This window comes from Pongo pygmaeus, chromosome 13, assembly GCF_028885625.2.
Source record: "Pongo pygmaeus isolate AG05252 chromosome 13, NHGRI_mPonPyg2-v2.0_pri, whole genome shotgun sequence".
Taxonomy (NCBI): Eukaryota; Metazoa; Chordata; class Mammalia; order Primates; family Hominidae; genus Pongo; species Pongo pygmaeus.
In genome coordinates, this window is record NC_072386.2 from 127505822 (window position 1) to 127524098 (window position 18277).

The 18277-nt window shown below is 57.5% G+C and overlaps 2 protein-coding genes across 2 annotated transcripts; both read right to left on the reverse strand.

Moving 5' to 3' along the window:
- Positions 1 to 743: 743 nt before the first annotated feature.
- Positions 744 to 4995, reverse strand: LCN6 (lipocalin 6). Its single transcript, XM_054502469.1, has 7 exons — positions 4864 to 4995; positions 3806 to 3945; positions 2392 to 2462; positions 1714 to 1824; positions 1367 to 1468; positions 1066 to 1091; positions 744 to 869 (listed from the first exon to the last, which is right to left on the reverse strand). Exons 1-7 carry the CDS (start codon positions 4951 to 4953, stop codon positions 867 to 869), a joined length of 543 nt encoding a protein of 180 aa, XP_054358444.1. The 5' UTR covers positions 4954 to 4995; the 3' UTR covers positions 744 to 866.
- Positions 4996 to 13801: 8806 nt separating this feature from the next.
- On the reverse strand, positions 13802 to 18072 carry LCN8 (lipocalin 8). The gene is made up of 8 exons (XM_054501755.1): positions 17865 to 18072; positions 17676 to 17805; positions 16807 to 16937; positions 16290 to 16360; positions 14830 to 14934; positions 14662 to 14751; positions 14554 to 14579; positions 13802 to 13925 (listed from the first exon to the last, which is right to left on the reverse strand). Exons 1-8 carry the CDS (start codon positions 17972 to 17974, stop codon positions 13914 to 13916), a joined length of 675 nt encoding a protein of 224 aa, XP_054357730.1. The 5' UTR covers positions 17975 to 18072; the 3' UTR covers positions 13802 to 13913.
- Positions 18073 to 18277: the final 205 nt, after the last annotated feature.

The window sequence follows — 18277 nt, forward strand, 5'->3', positions numbered from 1 at the left end:
GGCAGATGTGGACGTGGAAAGCCCCACGCGGCAGTCACACACACAGCCCCCACCACCTTCTTGAGGGCCTGGCACCCAGCACCTGAGCAGGTGCCGAAGGGCGGGCCAGGGCTGTGTGCCCGTGCCCGTGGGTGTGTGTGTGTGCATGTGTGGGTGCGTGCTCACATGTGCACGCATGTGCCTGCCCAGCCTTGCAGGTCAAGACATCTGTGTGCACCTTGCCTCACTCCAGCATGAGCCTCGCACAGTCCCCAGCACCCCATCCAGCCACGAGGCCTCCACGGCCTGTGCTTCTCCCAGGAAGGCAGGCAGCCCCCCACGCCCATCAGAACACAGGAGGATCTGCAGCCTTGGGCGTCTGGGGTCCCCGCCCCTGCCCAGGCAAGAGACACAACCCCAGCCCAGAGAAGCTTAAGCCTGGGGGGTCAGGGGCCACTCTGAGCCCCACCAGCCACCTCTCTCTCGTCCTGGGAAGTCCTTGGAGCCTGTGGCACCCCAGCCGTGGTCCTGGTGGACGTCACTGCTGGCTTCCTCCCAGGCTGTGTCCCCCGACCAGCCCCCAACTCCGAGCCTGGGCCTGAGTTTGGGTGTCTGAAGACCCAGAGGGGCTCTGGCAAGGGACTGGGTTGGGCAAGCGTCTTCTTTGCAGCTGGCTCTATGGCTCTGTGGCTTGGCCCTTGGTGGCGACCCCCGCCATCCTCCCCGCAATCCCCCCGCTGGCCCCCAGTCAAGAGCATCCTTGGTTTGCTGTGGAATCACTTTATTCTGAGCTGGTGCTGGGCCCCGGGAGCCGCTGAGCGAGGTGGGTGGACACTGGCCGAGGTCACAGGACCCTGCGGGCGCCATCCCTACTGGGGGCGCAGCACTCACTGAAAACCAAGACGAGTGTGAGGGGGCCCAGCCCGCCACGGAGGCTCCTCCACACCCTCAGCCGCCTTAGAGGCAGTGGAGCCACGAACCCCGTGGGCTTGGGCAGAGGGTCCTCCCACCCACTGTGCGGAGGGTGGCCTCCCCCACCCCCTACCCTCAAGAGAGCCCAGGGTGAGGCTCAGGACGGCGGCTTACCAGAAGGATCTTGTGAGCACAGGTGACTAGAAGGGGAGGCAAGACTGGCTGTGAAAAAGGACTGAGCCTCCCAGCACCCCAGGGCCCTGCCCACAAGACTCGCCTGCCATGGGGACCAGACCCCCAGGCCTGACTTTGGGCAAGGGCAGATGAAGACCTCCTCAGCCTGCCTGACTCCCTGAGAGCGACTGAGTCAGGCAGAAGCCAGAATCAGCCCCAGGGTCTGTGTCACCCCATCACGGCCTGTGGGCCCCAGAACTTGACCCAAGCCTCCCCCGTGGCTGCTCCGGTGGACACTCACGATCCTTCTGCAGCTGGGCCTGCTGCTGTGACAGGAAGCCCAGGCTCCTGCTCCACTTGGTGAAGAGCCCCATGGCCTCCTGGCTGGCTGTCTCCGTCCGACCTGGGGGCACCAGGGCAGTGCAGGGGGAAGCAACCTCTGAGAGCTGGGGAGGGGCCAGGGAGGGGCCAGGGAGGGGCTGGGAAGGGTTAGGGAGGAGGCCACCTGCCCTGGGATGCTGGCCCCGGTCCTTCCAAGGCCACCTCCAGTGCAGCGAGCCTCAGAGTGGGGGAACTTGGCCTGCATGTGGTCCTGTGCGGCCCACTCACCACACAGCTCCCCACGTGGGCCCCGCACGGCACACTCACTGTACAGCTCCACGGTGTTGAAGGGCTCGTCCCCGAACTCCAGCTGAGTGAAGATGATGGCATAGTCTCTGAAGTTGGTGGCCAGCACCCGGAGCTCCAGCACTCCTATTGCTAGGAAACAAAACCCCCCGCCGTGGGGGAGGGCAGCTGCTGTATCCATCCAGGGGCCACTGAGCTGATGCTGGCCACAGGGACGGAGGGGCCAATTCAAGTGAGAGCCCCCCACCCCAGGAGACCCCTCCAAGCACACCCAGAGCCCCCAAGCTTTGTCCCCCACCCCTGACCCCACCTGGTGCCAGCATCAAGGGGCTTTCAGACACTGACGGACAGACAGACAAGCACTGCCCCAGCCTGTCCCGGGTGTGAACGAGGAGCGGCTGGGTCACACCGGCCCAGCCCTGTCCCTGTGGACAGCCACTGAACAGGCCCCTCGGCCTCTGCACCTCTGCATGGGGACCTTGGCTGGGCCCCACTGGCATCTGAGCCTGCTGGGAGCAAGGTTCCAGTCCTCTGTCCAGGGGCCTCTCTTCACCCTCAGGATGGGCACCAATCCCAAGACCAGCCCGTGTAGCCTCCTGGCACTCAGGAGTGGAGTCAGCCCTCTGTCCCTGCCCGCAGGGGGCGTGGGGATGCTGCAGGGAAGAACGGCCTGGGTGAGGCCATGGCAGTCAGACTCACAGGGATTCTCAAACACCCATCCGGAGTTTCGCTTTATCAGCTCCATGACACTCTGGCTGCACCCCTCCAGCCTGGAAAAGAAGGGGCCCATCACCCACTCAGGGTCAAGACCCCAGGGCCCGGTGAGAGGAGACGGAGCTCAGGAGTCCAGGCCAGGCCAGCCGGCAGTGAGGCCAGAGCTTCCATCTTCTGCCAGATGCCCCAATGCCTGGAAACCTGCTCTCGGAGAGTGGACTGCGCGGGAGTCCTGAGAGAGGCGGACACTCCCGTTCACCTCCTGAGAGACCCTCAGTGCCAGATCTCCACCAGGAACACTGAATGCTGCTGGGGACACAACAGGAGACTCGACAGACGGGAGGTTCGCCCGTGACTCGGGGGAAGGACGGGGTGGGGTGGGGGTTCGCCTGCGACTCGGGGGAAGGGGCCGGCGCTGTCTAAGTGGTCAGTCCTCAGAGTGAGCAAAACCCAGCAAAGGTGCAGTGGCGTTTGCCAACGAAGGAAGCTGAGGCTGAGTCCATGCGGGAGAAACAGCAAGAACTAGGAAAGCTACGTGGGAGCTGCCACCTCAGCCTGGAGCCCCTTGGTCCCAGCTCGCCCTGAGGCCAGGCCTGGCCCGGAGGGTGCAGTGGGGCCCCTGCCCATACCCTGCAGGCGCATGGGGAAGGCACGCTGGGGAGGAGCGCAGGTTCTTCTCTCTGGGCCCCATGCCTGGCTCAGTGGTTCAGGCCTGGGCTCTGCTGCCAGCCTGCCAGGGGCTAGACACCCACCACGCCACCCAGCAGGCCACTCTTCTGCGAAGGGAGGGTGGGCACCGACTCCTGCCCCAGCACGGCTACCCCCACAGCCCGGCTGCCCTGTAGGTGTCCCCTGTGTAGCACGGCCGTCCCACAGCCTGGCCCACCCCACCCCCGCACGCCACCACCAGCCATGCCTGTGGTGGGGTGCACACGCCTGAGGCCACAAGGCCAGTCTGGCCAACAGCGTCCACAACCATATTGTTTGGGGATTCATGTTTTGAAAGAACCAGTGGTTCTTAGGTCCAAATGCATCACCCTCCTTTAAACAGAATTCCCGGAAAAGGCCTGCTGAGACCACAGGCTTCCCCAGCTCTGACCACAGCCTGCAGCCCAGATGACCCAGGACAGGGATGCATGAAGGAGCATGGTCAGAGCAGTGCCCGCCCGCGGTATTGAAGGTGGGAGTCCCACCTGGAGGCCCCAAGGACACAGATGTGAGTGGCTGGGCAGAGGGCTGGTGGCTCTGCGCAGAGCCCAGTGGGAAAAGTGAGGGGGATGCAGAGGGGCCGTGGGAAGCCCCCAGGCCGCGGTGCCCGGGAGCAGATGTGCAAAGTACATGATGTGGCTGAGCCACAGTCCTGCCTGCGGGAAGGCCTGGCAGGACCCGCCCCACTCACCCGTGCTGAGAGGACAGCATCTGCAGGTTGTTTTCTGGAGTGAGGGTCACCACCACCCCCGCGACGTTCTTCGTGTCCTTCTCCACGGCAAAGCCCTTTTCCCGGGAGGCCACCGCAAGCACATACCAGGGCCCAAGAAGCTGCATTGAGGCCGCTCCTGTGAGGGCCGCCAGCCCTCCAGCCTCCAGCCTCCAACCCTCCAGCCTCAGCCTCCAGCCTCCAACCCTCCAGCCTCCAGCCTCCAGCCTCCAACCCTCCCGCCCTCTAGCCTCCCCACCCTTGCAGCCTCTAGCCTCCAGCCCTCCAGCCTTCCACCCCTCTAGCCTCCAGCCTCTAGCCCTCCAGCCTCCAGCCCTCCAGCCTCCAGCTTTGCAGCCCCCAGCCTCCAGTTCTACAGCCCTCTAGCCTCCAGCCTCCAACCCTCCAGCCTCCAGCCTTCCAGCCCTGTAGCCTCCAGCCTCCACCCTCCAACCATCCAGCCCTCCAGCCTCCAGTCTCCAGCCCTCCCACCCTCCAGCCTCCAACCTTCCAGCCTTGCAGCCTCTAGCCTCCAGTTCTCCAGCCCTCTAGCCTCCAGCCTCCAGCCCTCCAGCCTCCAGCTTCCAACTCCCCAGCCCTCCAGCCCTCCAGCCTCCAAATATCCCACCCTCCAGCCTCCAGCCTTCCAGCCCTGCAGCCTCTAGGCTCCAGCCCTCCCACCTTCCAACCTCCCTCCAGCCTCCAGTTGTCCAGCCTTCTAGCCTCCAGCTTCCAGCCCTCCAGCCTCCAGCCTCCAGCCTCCAACCATCCAGCCCTCCAGCCTCCAGGCCTCCAGCCTCCAGCCCTGAAACCTCCAGTCTCCAGCCTCCAATTCTCCAGCCCTCCAGCCTCCAACCCTCCAGCATCCACCCCTCCTGCCCTGAGGCTCCTGCCTTTGGGACCCCCCAAGGGCTGGCCCAACTCATTCCCCACTGCCCATGCTGGTCTGGGCTGGCCCTGGGGGACCCAGAAGCTGTGTGGCCTTAAAGGAGGGGCTGGCCCCCGAGGACCAGCTTTCCCTACCCCCAGTGGGACTGTACCTGCTTAGGGTCCAGTCTTCCCAACCACACGGCCTGGGCCCTGGGCACCGAGACCAAAGCCAGAAAAGCAGCCAGCAGCAGGCCGCCCATCCTCCCAGGTCCAAACCGTGCCGCAGGCCCAGGATGTGCAGTCCCTCCAGGCCCTGGAGACCCGTTTATATGGCTCTGAATTTCTCCGTGTGGGTGGCACTAACTGCCAGGAACCCTCCTGGCCTCCTGCAGAATTACTCAGGGGGGCACTGAGCAGTGGCAGCCTCTGAGCCCAGATCAGACCAGCTGCACAGCCGGGAGAGGGTCTGGAGTGTGTGGATCAACCATACTGTATACTGTACTGATCCCCTGCTTTCTTCCACCAGAAGGTTCCAGAATGGGCATCCTAAAGCCAGCCGCACCACCTCCCCCGTTCCTGGGGACCCACGCTCTCCCTTGCCCAGTCTGGGAAGCAGGGACCCTGCTGTCCACAGCCAGGCCCGGCAGGAGGCCAAGGTCAAGCCCAAGGAGAGGAACCAGGGCAAGAACAAGTGGTTCTTAGGAGCTGCGGTTTTGGATATCTTTTGTTTCAATCACTAAATATAAAAAGTCCCTGAAAGCCTTTTGAAAAAGGCTCCCACCTCCTCCTGGCCCACCCACCATTCTGCTTTGTGGCCTGGCCTCTGTCCCCCACAGCCAGCACCCCCAGAACAGACTGTCCTGTTCCTTCCACTCCTGCAGCCACCGTCCGGCCCTGCTGCCTCCTGCCTCCCCTCCCTGGGACCCTGGCCTGCTTGTGCCTCCCAAGGCCCCTTGAGAGCTCTCTGCAGCCCCCGTCCGGGAGCAGAGGACAGAGGTGCTCGGCAGGGTCTATCTGAGCCCCTGAAGCCTACTGGGAGGCAGCTGGGAGGGTCCTCCCCCAGTGCTGTGGCCTGCACCCTCTGGGATTCACTCCCACACACCTTCGCTCATTCATCAACAAGGGTGCAAGGAGCACGTCCGTGCAACAAGGCTCCAGTGCCCAGGGCCGCCTGCACTCACAGAGCTTACACTGCAGCCCTGGCCGCCTGCCCTGTACCCACGCAGCAGGGCCTGTGACCACCAGAGTGCAGGAGGAAGGCAGAAACCACACAGCTACTGGGGGCCGGGCCTGCGAAGACTGACCAGGCAGTGGGGCCACGGAGGTGCCAGCCAAAGCCATGGCAAGCAGGAGTTGCCCAGGGGCTCTGCCACAGAACAAGGGAGCGGGACACTTAGGCCTGGAACCTTCAGGAGGGAGCCGTGGCTGCGCGCGGTGGTTCACACCTGTAATCCCGGCACTTCGGGAGGCTGAGGCGGGAGGATCACTTGGGTCCAGGAGTTTGAGACCAGCCTGGGCGACATAGCGAGACTTCGTCTCTACGAGCAAATTTAAAAATTAGCTGGACATGGTGGCGTGCTCCTGTAGTCCCAGCTACTCGGAAAGCTGAGGTGGGAGGATTGCTTGAGCCCAGGAGGTTGAGGCTGCAGTGAGCTGTGATCGTGCCACCCCACTCCAGCCTGGGTGACGGAGCAAGACCCCATCTCTAAAATAAAATAAAAATACAAAAAGGAAGAAGCCAAGCAGCTGGGCCAGGCCTCTGAGAAGGAAACACCTGCCAGCCCCACTAGTGTCCCTAAGGGCTGCGGGAGGCTGGTTCTCGAGGTAGCCACAAAACAGCACACACCATCAGCCAAGCGAAGCGCTGTGGCTCACACCTGTCATCCCAGCACTTTGGGAGGCTGAGGCAGGCGGATCACCTGAGGTCAGGAGTTTGAGACCAGCCTGGCCAACGTAGTGAAACCCCGTCTCTACTAAAAATACAAAAATTAGCCAGGCGTGGTGGCGCAAGCCTGTAATCCCAGCTACTCAGGAGGCGGAGGCAGGAGAATCGCTTGGCCCCACTGCCCAGTCAGTCTTGGCAGGCCCGGCCCCCAGTAGCTGTGTGGTTTCTGCCTTCCTCCTGCACTCTGGTGGTCACAGGCCCTGCTGCGTGGGTACAGGGAAGGCGACCAGGGCTGCAGTGTAAGCTCTGTGAGTGCAGGCGGCCCTGGGCACTGGAGCCTTGTTGCACGGACGTGCTCCTTGCACCCTTGTTGATGCAAAATTTAACCTCCGCCGGAGGCGGGGGTTGCAGTGAGCCGAGATTGTGCCACTGCACTCCAGGCTGGGTGACAGAGTGACTAAGACTCTGTCTCAAAAAACAAACAAACAAACAAAACAAAGGATAAACCTCAGAGTCTAATGAGACTAGTTCCCTGCCGGGGCGGGGAGCTGGAACAGAGTGGGGGGATAAAGTTAGACTTTTTTGAGTAAACGTTTTTGTATAGTTTTGACTTTGCAATCAAAGTAATTTGGTGTGTTATACTGTTATACTCAAAAGTAAAATAAACAAATTCCAAACATGGGATACAGTTGTATTATAGATAAATGACAGGCACACTGAAGGGGAAAGGACTGCCCCCTGTAACTTCTGAACACAGTAGTTTTTCTCTGTATTCTTGGGCTAATGGCAGAAGGAGCTGTAAACACATCCTAAGCTCTCTTCGGCAGGCTCATGGCTCACGGTGGTTTGGGTGAGCAATTCTGTTTTGTTTTGTTTTGTTTTGTTTTGAGATGGGGGTCTCGCTCTGTCACCCAGGCTGGAGTGCAGTGGTGCAATCTCGGCTCACTGCAACCTCCACCTCCCCCGTTCAAACTATCCTCTTGCCTCAGCCTCCTGCGAGCTGGGATTACAGGCACGCGCCACCACGCCCAGCTAATTTTTGTATTTTTGGTAGAGACGGGGTTTCACCATGTTGGTCAGCCTGGTCTCGAACTGCTGACCTCGTGATCTGCCTGCCTCGGCCTCCCAAAATGCTGGGATTACAGGCGTGAGCCACCGCGCCTGGCCTGGGTGAGCAATTCTGATACTACTTTCCATGTGCTCTAGAAGGGACCAAATGAGTAAACATATCAAGGATAATGGGTTTCTCTGTGTTGGAAAAGAGAATTATAAATATAGACATACAGAAAGGGAAGAGATCAAAATGAACCCTGTGGTGTTGGATTGGAATTGGAAGTTTCTATGTGAACCCTGATTTTGGTAGACAGATGGAGAGAGGGAGGGAAGGAAGGAGAGAGGGAGGAGAGAGGGAAGGGAGGGAGGGAGGGGAGGAAGGAGGGAGAGAGGGAGGGAGAAAGGGGAGGGAAGGGAAGAAGGAGGGAGAGAGGGAGGCAGGGGAGGGGAAGAAGAGGGAGGGAGGGAGGGGAGGAAAGGAAGTCCAGGCTGGTCTTGAACTCCTGACATCAAGTGATCTGCCCACCTCGCCTCCCAAAGTGCTGAGATTCCAGGCGTGAGCCACTGTGCCCAGCCCTGAGCGGTCATCACTTTCTAAGAGCAAAGTGTCAGCCGAGAGGATGGGTACACCGGTTAGGCGAGGGGGCCAGCAGGCCGGGTGTAGGGGCTCACGCCTGGAATCCCAGCACCTTGGGAGTCTCACTTGAGCCCAGGAGTTGCAGACCTGCCTGGGCAACAAAATGAGGCTCCACCCCTAAGAGAAATTTTAAAATTATCTGGGCTTGGTGGTGTGTGCCTGTGGTCCCAGCTACTCAACGGGCTGAAGTGGGAGGATCTCTTGAGCCCAGGAGTTCAAGGCTGCAGTGAGCTATGATTGCGCCCACTGCACTCCAGCATGGACTATAGAGAGAGACCCTGTCTCAAAAAAAAAAAAGAGAGAGAGAGCGTTAAACAGGCACACAACTTCGTCTTCATTAGGTCATGAAGAAAGTGTAAGTAAGCTTCTTAAAGTGCAAATATGCCAACCTTCTCTGACTGCAGTACAAGAAAATTGGAATATTTTATCTTTTCTTTTCTTTCTTTTTTTCTTTTTTTTGAGACAATGCCTCCCTTTATCGCCTAGACTGGAGTGCAGTGGCGCGATCTTGGCTCACTGCCACCTCTGCCTCCTGGGTTCAAGCAATTCTCCTGCCTCAGCCTCCCTAGTAGTTGGGATTACAGCTACTCACCACCACACCTGGCTAATTTTTGTGTTTTTAGTAGAGACGGGGTTTCACCATGTTGGCCAGGCTGGTCTCGAACTCCTGACTTCAGGTGATCCACCTGCCTCAGCCCCCAAAGTGCTGGGATTATAGGCGTGAGCCACTGCGCCCAGCCTGGAACATTTTAAACATATTTTTAAAAATACTCTCAGATGAAAAGAAAAATACAAACTGAAATTACAGAATTTCATTAATATAAATATAATAAAAACACTATGTAAAACAGGGATCATAGGAAAAATACCTTAAACCTTTATACCATTAAAAACAGGGCCAGGTGTGGTGGCTCACACCTTTAATCCCAGCACTTTGGGAGGCCGAGGCAGGTGGATCATCTGAGGTTGGGAGTGCAAGGCCAACCTGGCCAACATGGCGAAACCCCATCTCTACTAAAAATTCAAAATTAGCCGGGCGTGGTGGTGTGCACCTATAATCCCAGCTACTCAGGAGGCTGAGGCAGGAGAATCGCTTGAACCTGGGAGACGGAGGTTGTGAGCTGAGATTGCTCCACTGCACTCCAGCCTGGGCGACAAAGCGAGACTCCATCTCAAAAAAAACAAAACAAAAACAAACAAGAAACAAAACAGAAGAATGAGGCTGGGCGTGGGGTCTCACACCTGTAATCCCAGCACTTGGGAGGCCGAGGTGGGTGGATGACCTGAGGTCAGGAGTTCGAGACCTGCCTGGCCAACATAGTGAAAGCCCGTCTCTAGAAAAGCCCGTCTCTATTAAAAATGCAAAAATTAGCAGGGTGTGGTGGCGCATGCCTGTAATCCCAGCTACTCGGGGGGCTGAGGAAGGAGAATCACTTGAACCCGGGAGGCAAAAGTTGCAGTGAGCCGAGATTGTGCCACTGCACTCCAGCCTGGGCAACAGAGCGAGACTCCATCGCAAAAAGAAAAAAAAAAAAAAAGAAAGAAACACAGGAAGGATAAACCTCAGAGTCTAATGAAATTAGTTCCCTGCCGGGGTGGGGAGCTGGAACAGAGTAGGGGGATGAAATTAGACTTTTTCTGAGTAAACGTTTTTGTATAGTTTTGACTTTGGAATCAAGGTAATTTGGTATATTATACTCAAAAGTAAAATAAACAAATTCCTAACATAGGATACAGTTGCATTATAAATAAATGACATCCACACTGAAGGGGAAAGGACTGCCCCTGGTAACTTCTGGACACAGTAGTTTTTCTCTGTATTCGCGGGCTAACGGCAGAAAGAGCTGTAAACACATCCTAAGCTCTAGTGGGCAGGCTCATGACTAACAGTGGTTTGGGTGAGCAATTCTGATACTACTTTCCATGTGCTCTAGAAGGGACCAAATGAGTAAATATATCAAGGATAATGGGTTTCTCTGTATTGGAAAAGAGAATTATAAATATAGACATACAGAAAGGAAAGAGATCAAAGTGAACCCTGTGGCGTCGGATTGGAATTGGAAGTTTCTATGTGAACTCCGATTTTGGTAGACAGATGGGAAGAGGCAGGGAGGGAAGGAGAGAGGGATGAGGGAAGGAAGGACGGAAGGGAGGGAGGGCAGGGAGGGGAGGAAGGAGGGAGAGAGGGAGGGAGAAATGGGAGGGGAAGGGAAGAAGGAGAGAGAGAGAGGGAGGGAGGGGAGGAGAAGAAGAAGGAGGGAGGAAGGGGAGGAAGGAAAGTCCAGGCTCTGTCTGTTGAGAAGGTTTAGATACAATTGGACCCAGTTAAAGTAAAAGCACACCCAACACTCAGAGCTTGGTTTCTCAACACCATTCTATATGAAAAGGAACCAGGACTCTGGTGAATTATTCAAAGCCTGTGTACAGAAAACGTAAGAGGAACTTGGAATGTTTTTTGTGCCAAAAAGCAAAAATGTGCTTAAGGAATCAGGGAATGTACCAACAACACTCTGAAGCCACTTTGAAGGCACTCCCATTGGGTAGAAATGATTGTCATAAATTGTAACCTATGGAAGAAAACAGGACCTGCTGAGTCCCTGCTGATATAATTAAGTAACCAAATGGAGGACAAGGAATGCAGGTTCCAGTGGGCTCACTTGGTCCCCACTTGTCACACGGATCTTCTTCCTGCAGACCTGAGTGACCATCCAGAGTCATTTCCCTCTGCCTGAGGAACATCCTTGGTATTTATTTATTGTACCAAAGCTGTGCTAGAGATAAATTCCCTCCATTTCCATTTGTCGAAAAGTATGTTTATTTGACTCTCAGTTTTGAAGGATATTTGTCCTAGATAAAGAGCTCTGTGTTGATTTTTTTCATCAATGTAAAGATGGCCTATTGTCATCTCCTGGTTTCCATTTGCCATGAGAAGACAGCCATTGTGTCCCCCTGTTTATGCCCTGTATTAGTCAATTCTCACATTGCTATGAAGAACTACCTGAGACTGGGTAATTTATGAAGAAAAGAAGTTTAATTGGCTCATGGTTCCACAGGCTGTACAGGAATCATGGCTGTGGAGGCCTCAGGAAACTTTCAATCGTAGCTGAAGGTGAAGGGGAAGCAGGTACGTCTTTACATGTCCAGCAGGAGAGAGAATGAAAGGGGAAGTGTTACACACTTTTAAACAACCAGATCTCCTGAGAACTCACTCACTATCACGAGAACAGCAAGGGGAAACCCGCCCCCATGATCCAGTCACCTCCAACCCAGCCCTATCTCCAACATTGGGCATTACAAGAATGCCACATGAGATTTGGGTGGGGACACAGAGCCAAACTATATCATGCCCTGTCTTTTTTGTTTTTTCTGAAAGAGAGACAAAGTCTCACTATGTTGCCCAGGCTGGTCTCAAACTCCTGACCTCAAGTGATCTTCCCACCTCAGCCTCACAAAGTGCTGGGATTACAGGATTACAGACGTGAGCCACCAAGCCTGGATGTGCCCTGTCTTTTACCCACAGATCCCTTTAAATTTTTATCCAAATCATTGGTTGGCAGTGCTTTGACTATAATGTCCCCAGGTGTGATTTTTGTGAGGCTTTCTTTTTCATCCTGCCTGGGTTTCTCCAAGCCTCTGGGCTTTCTAAGTTGATGTTTCCATCAAATTTGGGTTATTTTGATCACTGTTTCATGTATTCTCACTCTCTTCTCTTTCTCAGGCTAGTTTACATTTTTGATCTTGCCCCACAGATCTTTGAGGTGCTATCAACCATTTTCTTCTCTGTTCCTCAGACTGGATAATTTACACTGATTGGTGCTCAAATTCATGGACATTATTTTTGCCATGGCCAACTCCTATTAGTCCTTCCAGTAAATTTTTCATTTATTATACTTTTCAGTTCCATAATTTTTTCTTTTTTATAGTTTCCATTTCTCTGTTGATTTCCTGATCTGATCTCCTACATTCACTCCTTAATTCTTTCTTTCTCAATTAGTCCTTTAATGCTATCGTGTCACTATTTCTTTCCTTAGAGTATATCTTGCTTTTCTTTTAACTACTTATAATGGCTGTTTTAGACTTTTATCTTCTGAGTACAACTTTGGGTCTTCTCGGTGTCAGTTTTTAGTAACTTTTTTTTTCTTTTTTTAACACAGGTCATATTTTTCTGTGTCTTTGGACGTCCAGTGACTTTTGGGCAGGACGTTGTTGGCCCTGCATCTACTGTCGCCCTGTAAACAGCACTGACTTTTGTTCTGGGATGAATTCTGCCCTCCCAAACTTCCTGCGTTGAAGCCCCAGATCCCATGGTCACTGTTTCAGGACATGGGACTCTTAGGAGGCAATCGAGATTAAGTGAGGTCAAAGGTAGTGGCCCTAATTTAACAGGCCGGTGTCCTTATTAGGAGAAAAAGAGGCACCCAGAGAGCGCTCTCCACCAGGTGAGGACACAGCGAGGGGCTGCCTTCTGCAAGTGGGCAGGAAACCCTCACCAGAAACTGCATTTTCCGGCACCTTAATCTTGGACTTCCACCCTCCAGCACGGTGAGGAAATACAGTTCTGTTGTTTAAGGTGCCCAGTCTGGGGCATTTTGTTACAGGAGCCTGAGCAGACAGCGAGAGTGACAGCCCCTCCGGCAGGAAATCCAAGTCAAGGCTAAGCTCCTTGAACCCATGGGCTTCGGCCAGGCACAGCTGCGCAAAGTCACAGCTGTTTCCCAGGAGCCCCTAACTTGTCAGAATGCAGCCTCTACATGTCCCTCCTGTGGGTCTCGGGGGCACGGTTCTGGATTTGAGGCGCATCTAGGGTGCAGTCCTTGTTCCTAGCAGGGACTTTCTGGTGTCCCGGCCGATGCTGGGGGCCGGTGAGGTCCCCCCACTCGGGCTGTTCTCCCAGAGCTCCCGGCACCACTCGACCTCAGGTATCACTTTCTGCCGCCCCGACGAGGCAGCCACCCTCGTAAGCCCAGGTTGTCTCACCTGCGTGTGTGGGGACCGGCTGACCCCCAGGGGCCTGGGCGCAGAACCTCCGGGCTGACACTGCCACTTTCCTTGCCCTTCCCGTGTCCCAGGCCAGGCAGGAGGAGAAAGCGATGCAGTCGGCTGGTGGCAGCTGAGGCCACGGGGTGACAGTCCACTGTGGAAGCGGACACTGAGCAGGACTGGGCAGCTGGGGGTCCAGGGAGGCCGGAATCGGGGTCCATCAGGTAGGGCCTTGGGCACGGGCCGTGAGCCTGGAGCCCTGGGAAGTGGGGAGCCATGGAGGATGCAGGCAGGAGGGGTGTGGCCTCCATGCATTTGAGAGACCTGCTGAGACTCCATCAGGAGCCCTGTTTCTGTCTCTGGTCCACACCCTGGGGCAGCCTGACCACGACCCTAGCAGGGCAGGAGGGCAGGGCCTGCTGCCTTGCACGTGAGCCACACTGTTTGTCTAGTAGCCATGGAAAATACACCTCCTGTTGCCAGACCTGGGGCAGGCAAGTCCCCCCACACCTGTCACCCATTGGCCCTCCGGAAAGACACATCAGGCAGTGGCTTGACTTCATAGTTTATTCAGAGCAGGTGCAGGTGACCTGGTGGGCAGGGTGCCCAGGAGGGGCCAGGGTGGGCGGGCGCTCTGAACCTCGTGGTCTGAGGCAGGAACTCCGTTAAATCAGCTCCTGTGACACAAAAGTGCAGGGGCTCAGGCCCGTGTGGTCTCTGGAGGCCCCACGGGGCTGCGATGAGGGCCACGTGGCGGGGGCTTCTGCCCTCGCTGCCTGGCTTTGCGCAAAGCACCCAGCTCCCTGAGCGCCTTCTGAATCTGCAAAATGGGGTAACAGGCCCAACCTCTAGGGCCAAGACAAAGCGAGGTGAGGGAGACACTGGGTTCTTGCAGTACCCAACATGGGAGCCCTGAGGCAGCGCCCGCAGGATGCGTGCCCCGCCCCCGACGGGACCTTCAGGGGCAGAAGCAGCCGGCAGTCCTGCACGGAACACCGAAGAAAAGGCGCCATTTCTGCTCCCCTGCCCCACCCAGCTCTGCACCCCATGACCCCAGCCTCCCAGGGTCCCTGCCTGGCAGCCTAGGGTCACCACCCTGGAGGCTCCAGCTCTTTCCAAACCAAGAGACAGACTCATCTCTGGAGCTGCCCACTGGTGGTGTTTGGTGTCCTGTTCACAGGAAGGGGTGAACAGGCCCCATCCGAGGGCCGGGAGGTGGAGCCACGGGGGCCTCCTGACAGGGCCAGGGACTGGGCCAGGGGCCTGGGGATTTCAGCGCAGGCCAGGGTCGGGGGTCAGGCTCACCTCCTTCAGGAGCTCGGCACACCGCCCTGCGGAATAGGCCAGCATGAGGAGCTGCAGAGTCAGCCCACAGGGCCCAGCCCAGCCTCCACCCCAAGGCCCCTGGCTCACCAGGCCGGGCCGCCAGGTAGAGACCAGTGTCTGCTGTCAGCTCCCGAAACTTCCAGAACCCCAGCTGGTCCTCGTCCTCAAGGCTGCGAGCTGTGGGGCACAGGGGGGCTGGGCGGGCAGTCCCTGGAAGGGCGGCAGCTGGGCAGAGCCCCCCAGGGCCAAGCTTACTGAAGTACTTGAGGACGCGAAAGTTCCTGCCCCGCCACATCAGGGACACCCTCAGGATGGCGTAGCCCTCGTAGTCGGTGTCCAGCACGTGGATCTCTCTGTGGCCTTCAGGAGCCGGCCATGGCGTTGGGGGAGACCTCTGAGGGGGACGGACCTCGAAGGCCAGGGTCTGCAGGGTCTAACTCCATCCTGCCCCCACCCAGTCCCAGCACCTGAGTGGTTGGAGACACTACAGAAGCTTTCGAAGGATGATCGAGTGTGTTGGTGGGAGAATGGGAAGGTCTGGGGCATGAAATGTGCAGGGAACAGTGCAGGGAACCCTGCAGGGAACAGCATGGGGAATGGTGCAGGGAACAGCATGAGGAACAGTGCAGGGAACCCTGCAGGGAACAGCATGGGGAATGGTGCAGGGAACAGCATGAGGAACAGTGCAGGGAACCCTGCAGGGAACAGCATGGGGAATGGTGCAGGGAACAGCATGAGGAACAGTGCAGGGAACCCTGCAGGGAACAGCATGGGGAATGGTGCAGGGAACAGCATGGGGAACAGTGCAGGGAACCCTGCAGGGAACAGCATGGGGAATGGTGCAGGGAACAGCATGGGGAACAGTGCAGGGAACCCTGCAGGGAACAGCATGGGGAATGGTGCAGGGAACAGCATGGGGAACAGTGCAGGGAACCCTGCAGGGAACAGCATGGGGAATGGTGCAGGGAACAGCATGGGGAACAGTGCAGGGAACCCTGCAGGGAACAGCATGGGGAATGGTGCAGGGAACAGCATGAGGAACAGTGCAGGGAACCCTGCAGGGAACAGCATGGGGAATGGTGCAGGGAACAGCATGGGGAACAGTGCAGGGAACCCTGCAGGGAACAGCATGGGGAATGGTGCAGGGAACAGCATGAGGAACAGTGCAGGGAACAGCATGGGGAATGGTGCAGGGAACAGCATGAGGAACAGTGCAGGGAACCCTGCAGGGAACAGCATGGGGAATGGTGCAGGGAACAGCATGAGGAACAGTGCAGGGAACCCTGCAGGGAACAGCATGGGGAATGGTGCAGGGAACAGCATGGGGAATGGTGCAGGGAACAGCATGGGGAACAGCACAGGGAATAGTTCAGGGAACAGCACAGAGAACAGTGCAGGGAACAGCATGGGGAACAGTGCAGGGAACAGCATGGGGAACAGTGTGGGGAACATTGCAGGGAACAGTGCAGGGAACGCATGGGGAATGGTGCAGAGAAAAGTGCAGGGAACAGCATGGGGAATAGTGCAGGAAACAGCATGTGGAACAGTGCAGGGAGCAGTGCAGGGAACAACACAGGGAACAGCACAGGGAATAGTTCAGGGAACAGCATGGAGAACAGTGCAGGGAACAGTGCAGGGAACAGCATGGGGAACAATAAGGCCTAGCTGTGTGCACAGCCGGGTTCCACTTGCCATCACAGGGCAACTGCACTTACCAGGAAAAGCGAATTTTCCCGTAGTGTCTATTTCTGAGCCGACGATCTTCTCTATCTCACAGCTTCCTGAGCTGAAAGGCAGCAAAGTGCCCATTGGGAAAATGCTAGCCTGTGTCCCGCCTGCTGGGCTCCTTCCTGGAGTGGGGCTGTGTCTTTAGGAAGGGCACAGGCAGCACTGTGGAGCATCCCAGGGCCTGGAGCAGGATGAGGCGGGGAATGTGCCAGGTGGGGCCTTCCCCTGGGGACTCTGTTCCCTCCAGCCAGCCACCTGTCCCACACCCCTTTTCCTTCCTTCTAAGTTCACGGGGCTTCATTAAAACACTATGCTTATATTTGGGATAAAATGCAGATCCAGGAGCCTGGGGGTCGAGGGCTCAGGCAGAGGGGCACAGGCAGTGCTGGCCCACCAGCGGGACAGCACTCAGCCCAGACCCCACACTGCAGCGGGTGCAGCAACCCATGTCCAGTCCCCGGCTGTGCGTGCCTCTTCCTCTCCAGCAGCCCCCAGGCCTCTTACCTGTTATATGCGACCTTCACAGTCAGGTTACTCCCGCTCAAGGTGAGGAACAAGCCCTCCACCCGCTTCGGGGCCATCAGCACCAGGCTTTGATCGGAGGCCACACCGACTTCCCGCCAGAATCCTCCAATCTAGAGAGATACAGAGCCTGGCCAAGAGCTGAGCAGTGGGTCTGAGACCCCCAGGGGCATTCCACCAACCCCCGGGCAGGGGCCTGCTGGGCTCTGAGAGGTCAGCAGATGGCTGTGAGGCTCGGTGGCAAAGCAGCAAGACATCTGTGAGCCCACTGTCCCCAGGCATGTGTCCCTCCAAGCGGTCCCTTCAGGCCATCAGACAGCAATGCCGACAGGGCGGCCCCTCCCCACTGGGCCATCTAGAGCCGCGGAACAGTCCCTGGGGTTTTTGGGGCATGTGGGGAGGAACCACAGGCCCTGCCTGACCTCGGAGGCAGGACCCAGGAGCAGGGTCCTGGAAGAGAAAGCCTGCAGGGCGCGGCGGAGTGAGAAACGCCAGAGAACAGGTGGCTCGGGCAGCGCCTCGCCAGCCTGCCAACCACGCCACGGGAGGGGCCTCCTGCCCTCAGCAACCCGCCCAGAGCCGGGACTTCCGCTGAGACTCTTAAAAACCTGATCATTTTCGGGAGGAAAGAATCTTCGTCTCCGGCATCTACCTTCTCTGGGCCTACTAATGTGCGCCTCTGGCCCAGCTGCCGGCACAGACTCAGCAGAGAAGAAAATACTGCTAACAGGAAGTGTCTAGCCAGGCACCAGCGTCCCCACGAGCTCCCCACACCGGGAGAGACCTCCTTCCCTGAGCCTGCGGGGCTGGGGGTGTAGGAGGAGCCCCACCAACTAAGAAGGAGAAGCCACCTTCTGCCGGTCCAGCTCCTCCATGGCTGCTGCCACCTGTGGTCGGAGCACCACGAGGACACCCAGGATGGTGCACGGCAGCCTGGCCTCCATGGCGGGGTCCGGGCTCCGGGCTCCCCTGCTGCACAGCCTGGGCCGATTATATACGGACAGAGCGCAGGCTGGCTCCGGGCTCCCCTGCTGCACAGCCTGGGCCGATTATATACGGACAGCGCAGGCTTGTGCGCCCACCCGGAAATGTCATCAGGACAGCTTGACTGCTGGCTGCTCAGAGACGTGGGTTTCTGCATAAGCGCCATCCGGCCCTGGTGACACCCACGCCCACCGCAGGGGTTAGCCTGGCCTAGACAGCAGCCTGCCCAGCCACCCTCCTGGTGTGTGGACAGCGGTGGACGCTGCTGGGGCCGTCTGGGGGCCTGAGAGGAAGAGGAGCTCCACCCACACTACCTGGGGCTTGGTGACCCCCACCCCACATAACACTTGTTCTTTTGGGCTCGTTCTGGCCTGCGCTGCAAGGGCCGTGGGCACTGATGGGCAACGGACCAGAGCCTCCAGCACTTTCCTGTGCCACCCCCACGCCCGGCCCTTTGAAATGTGTGCCA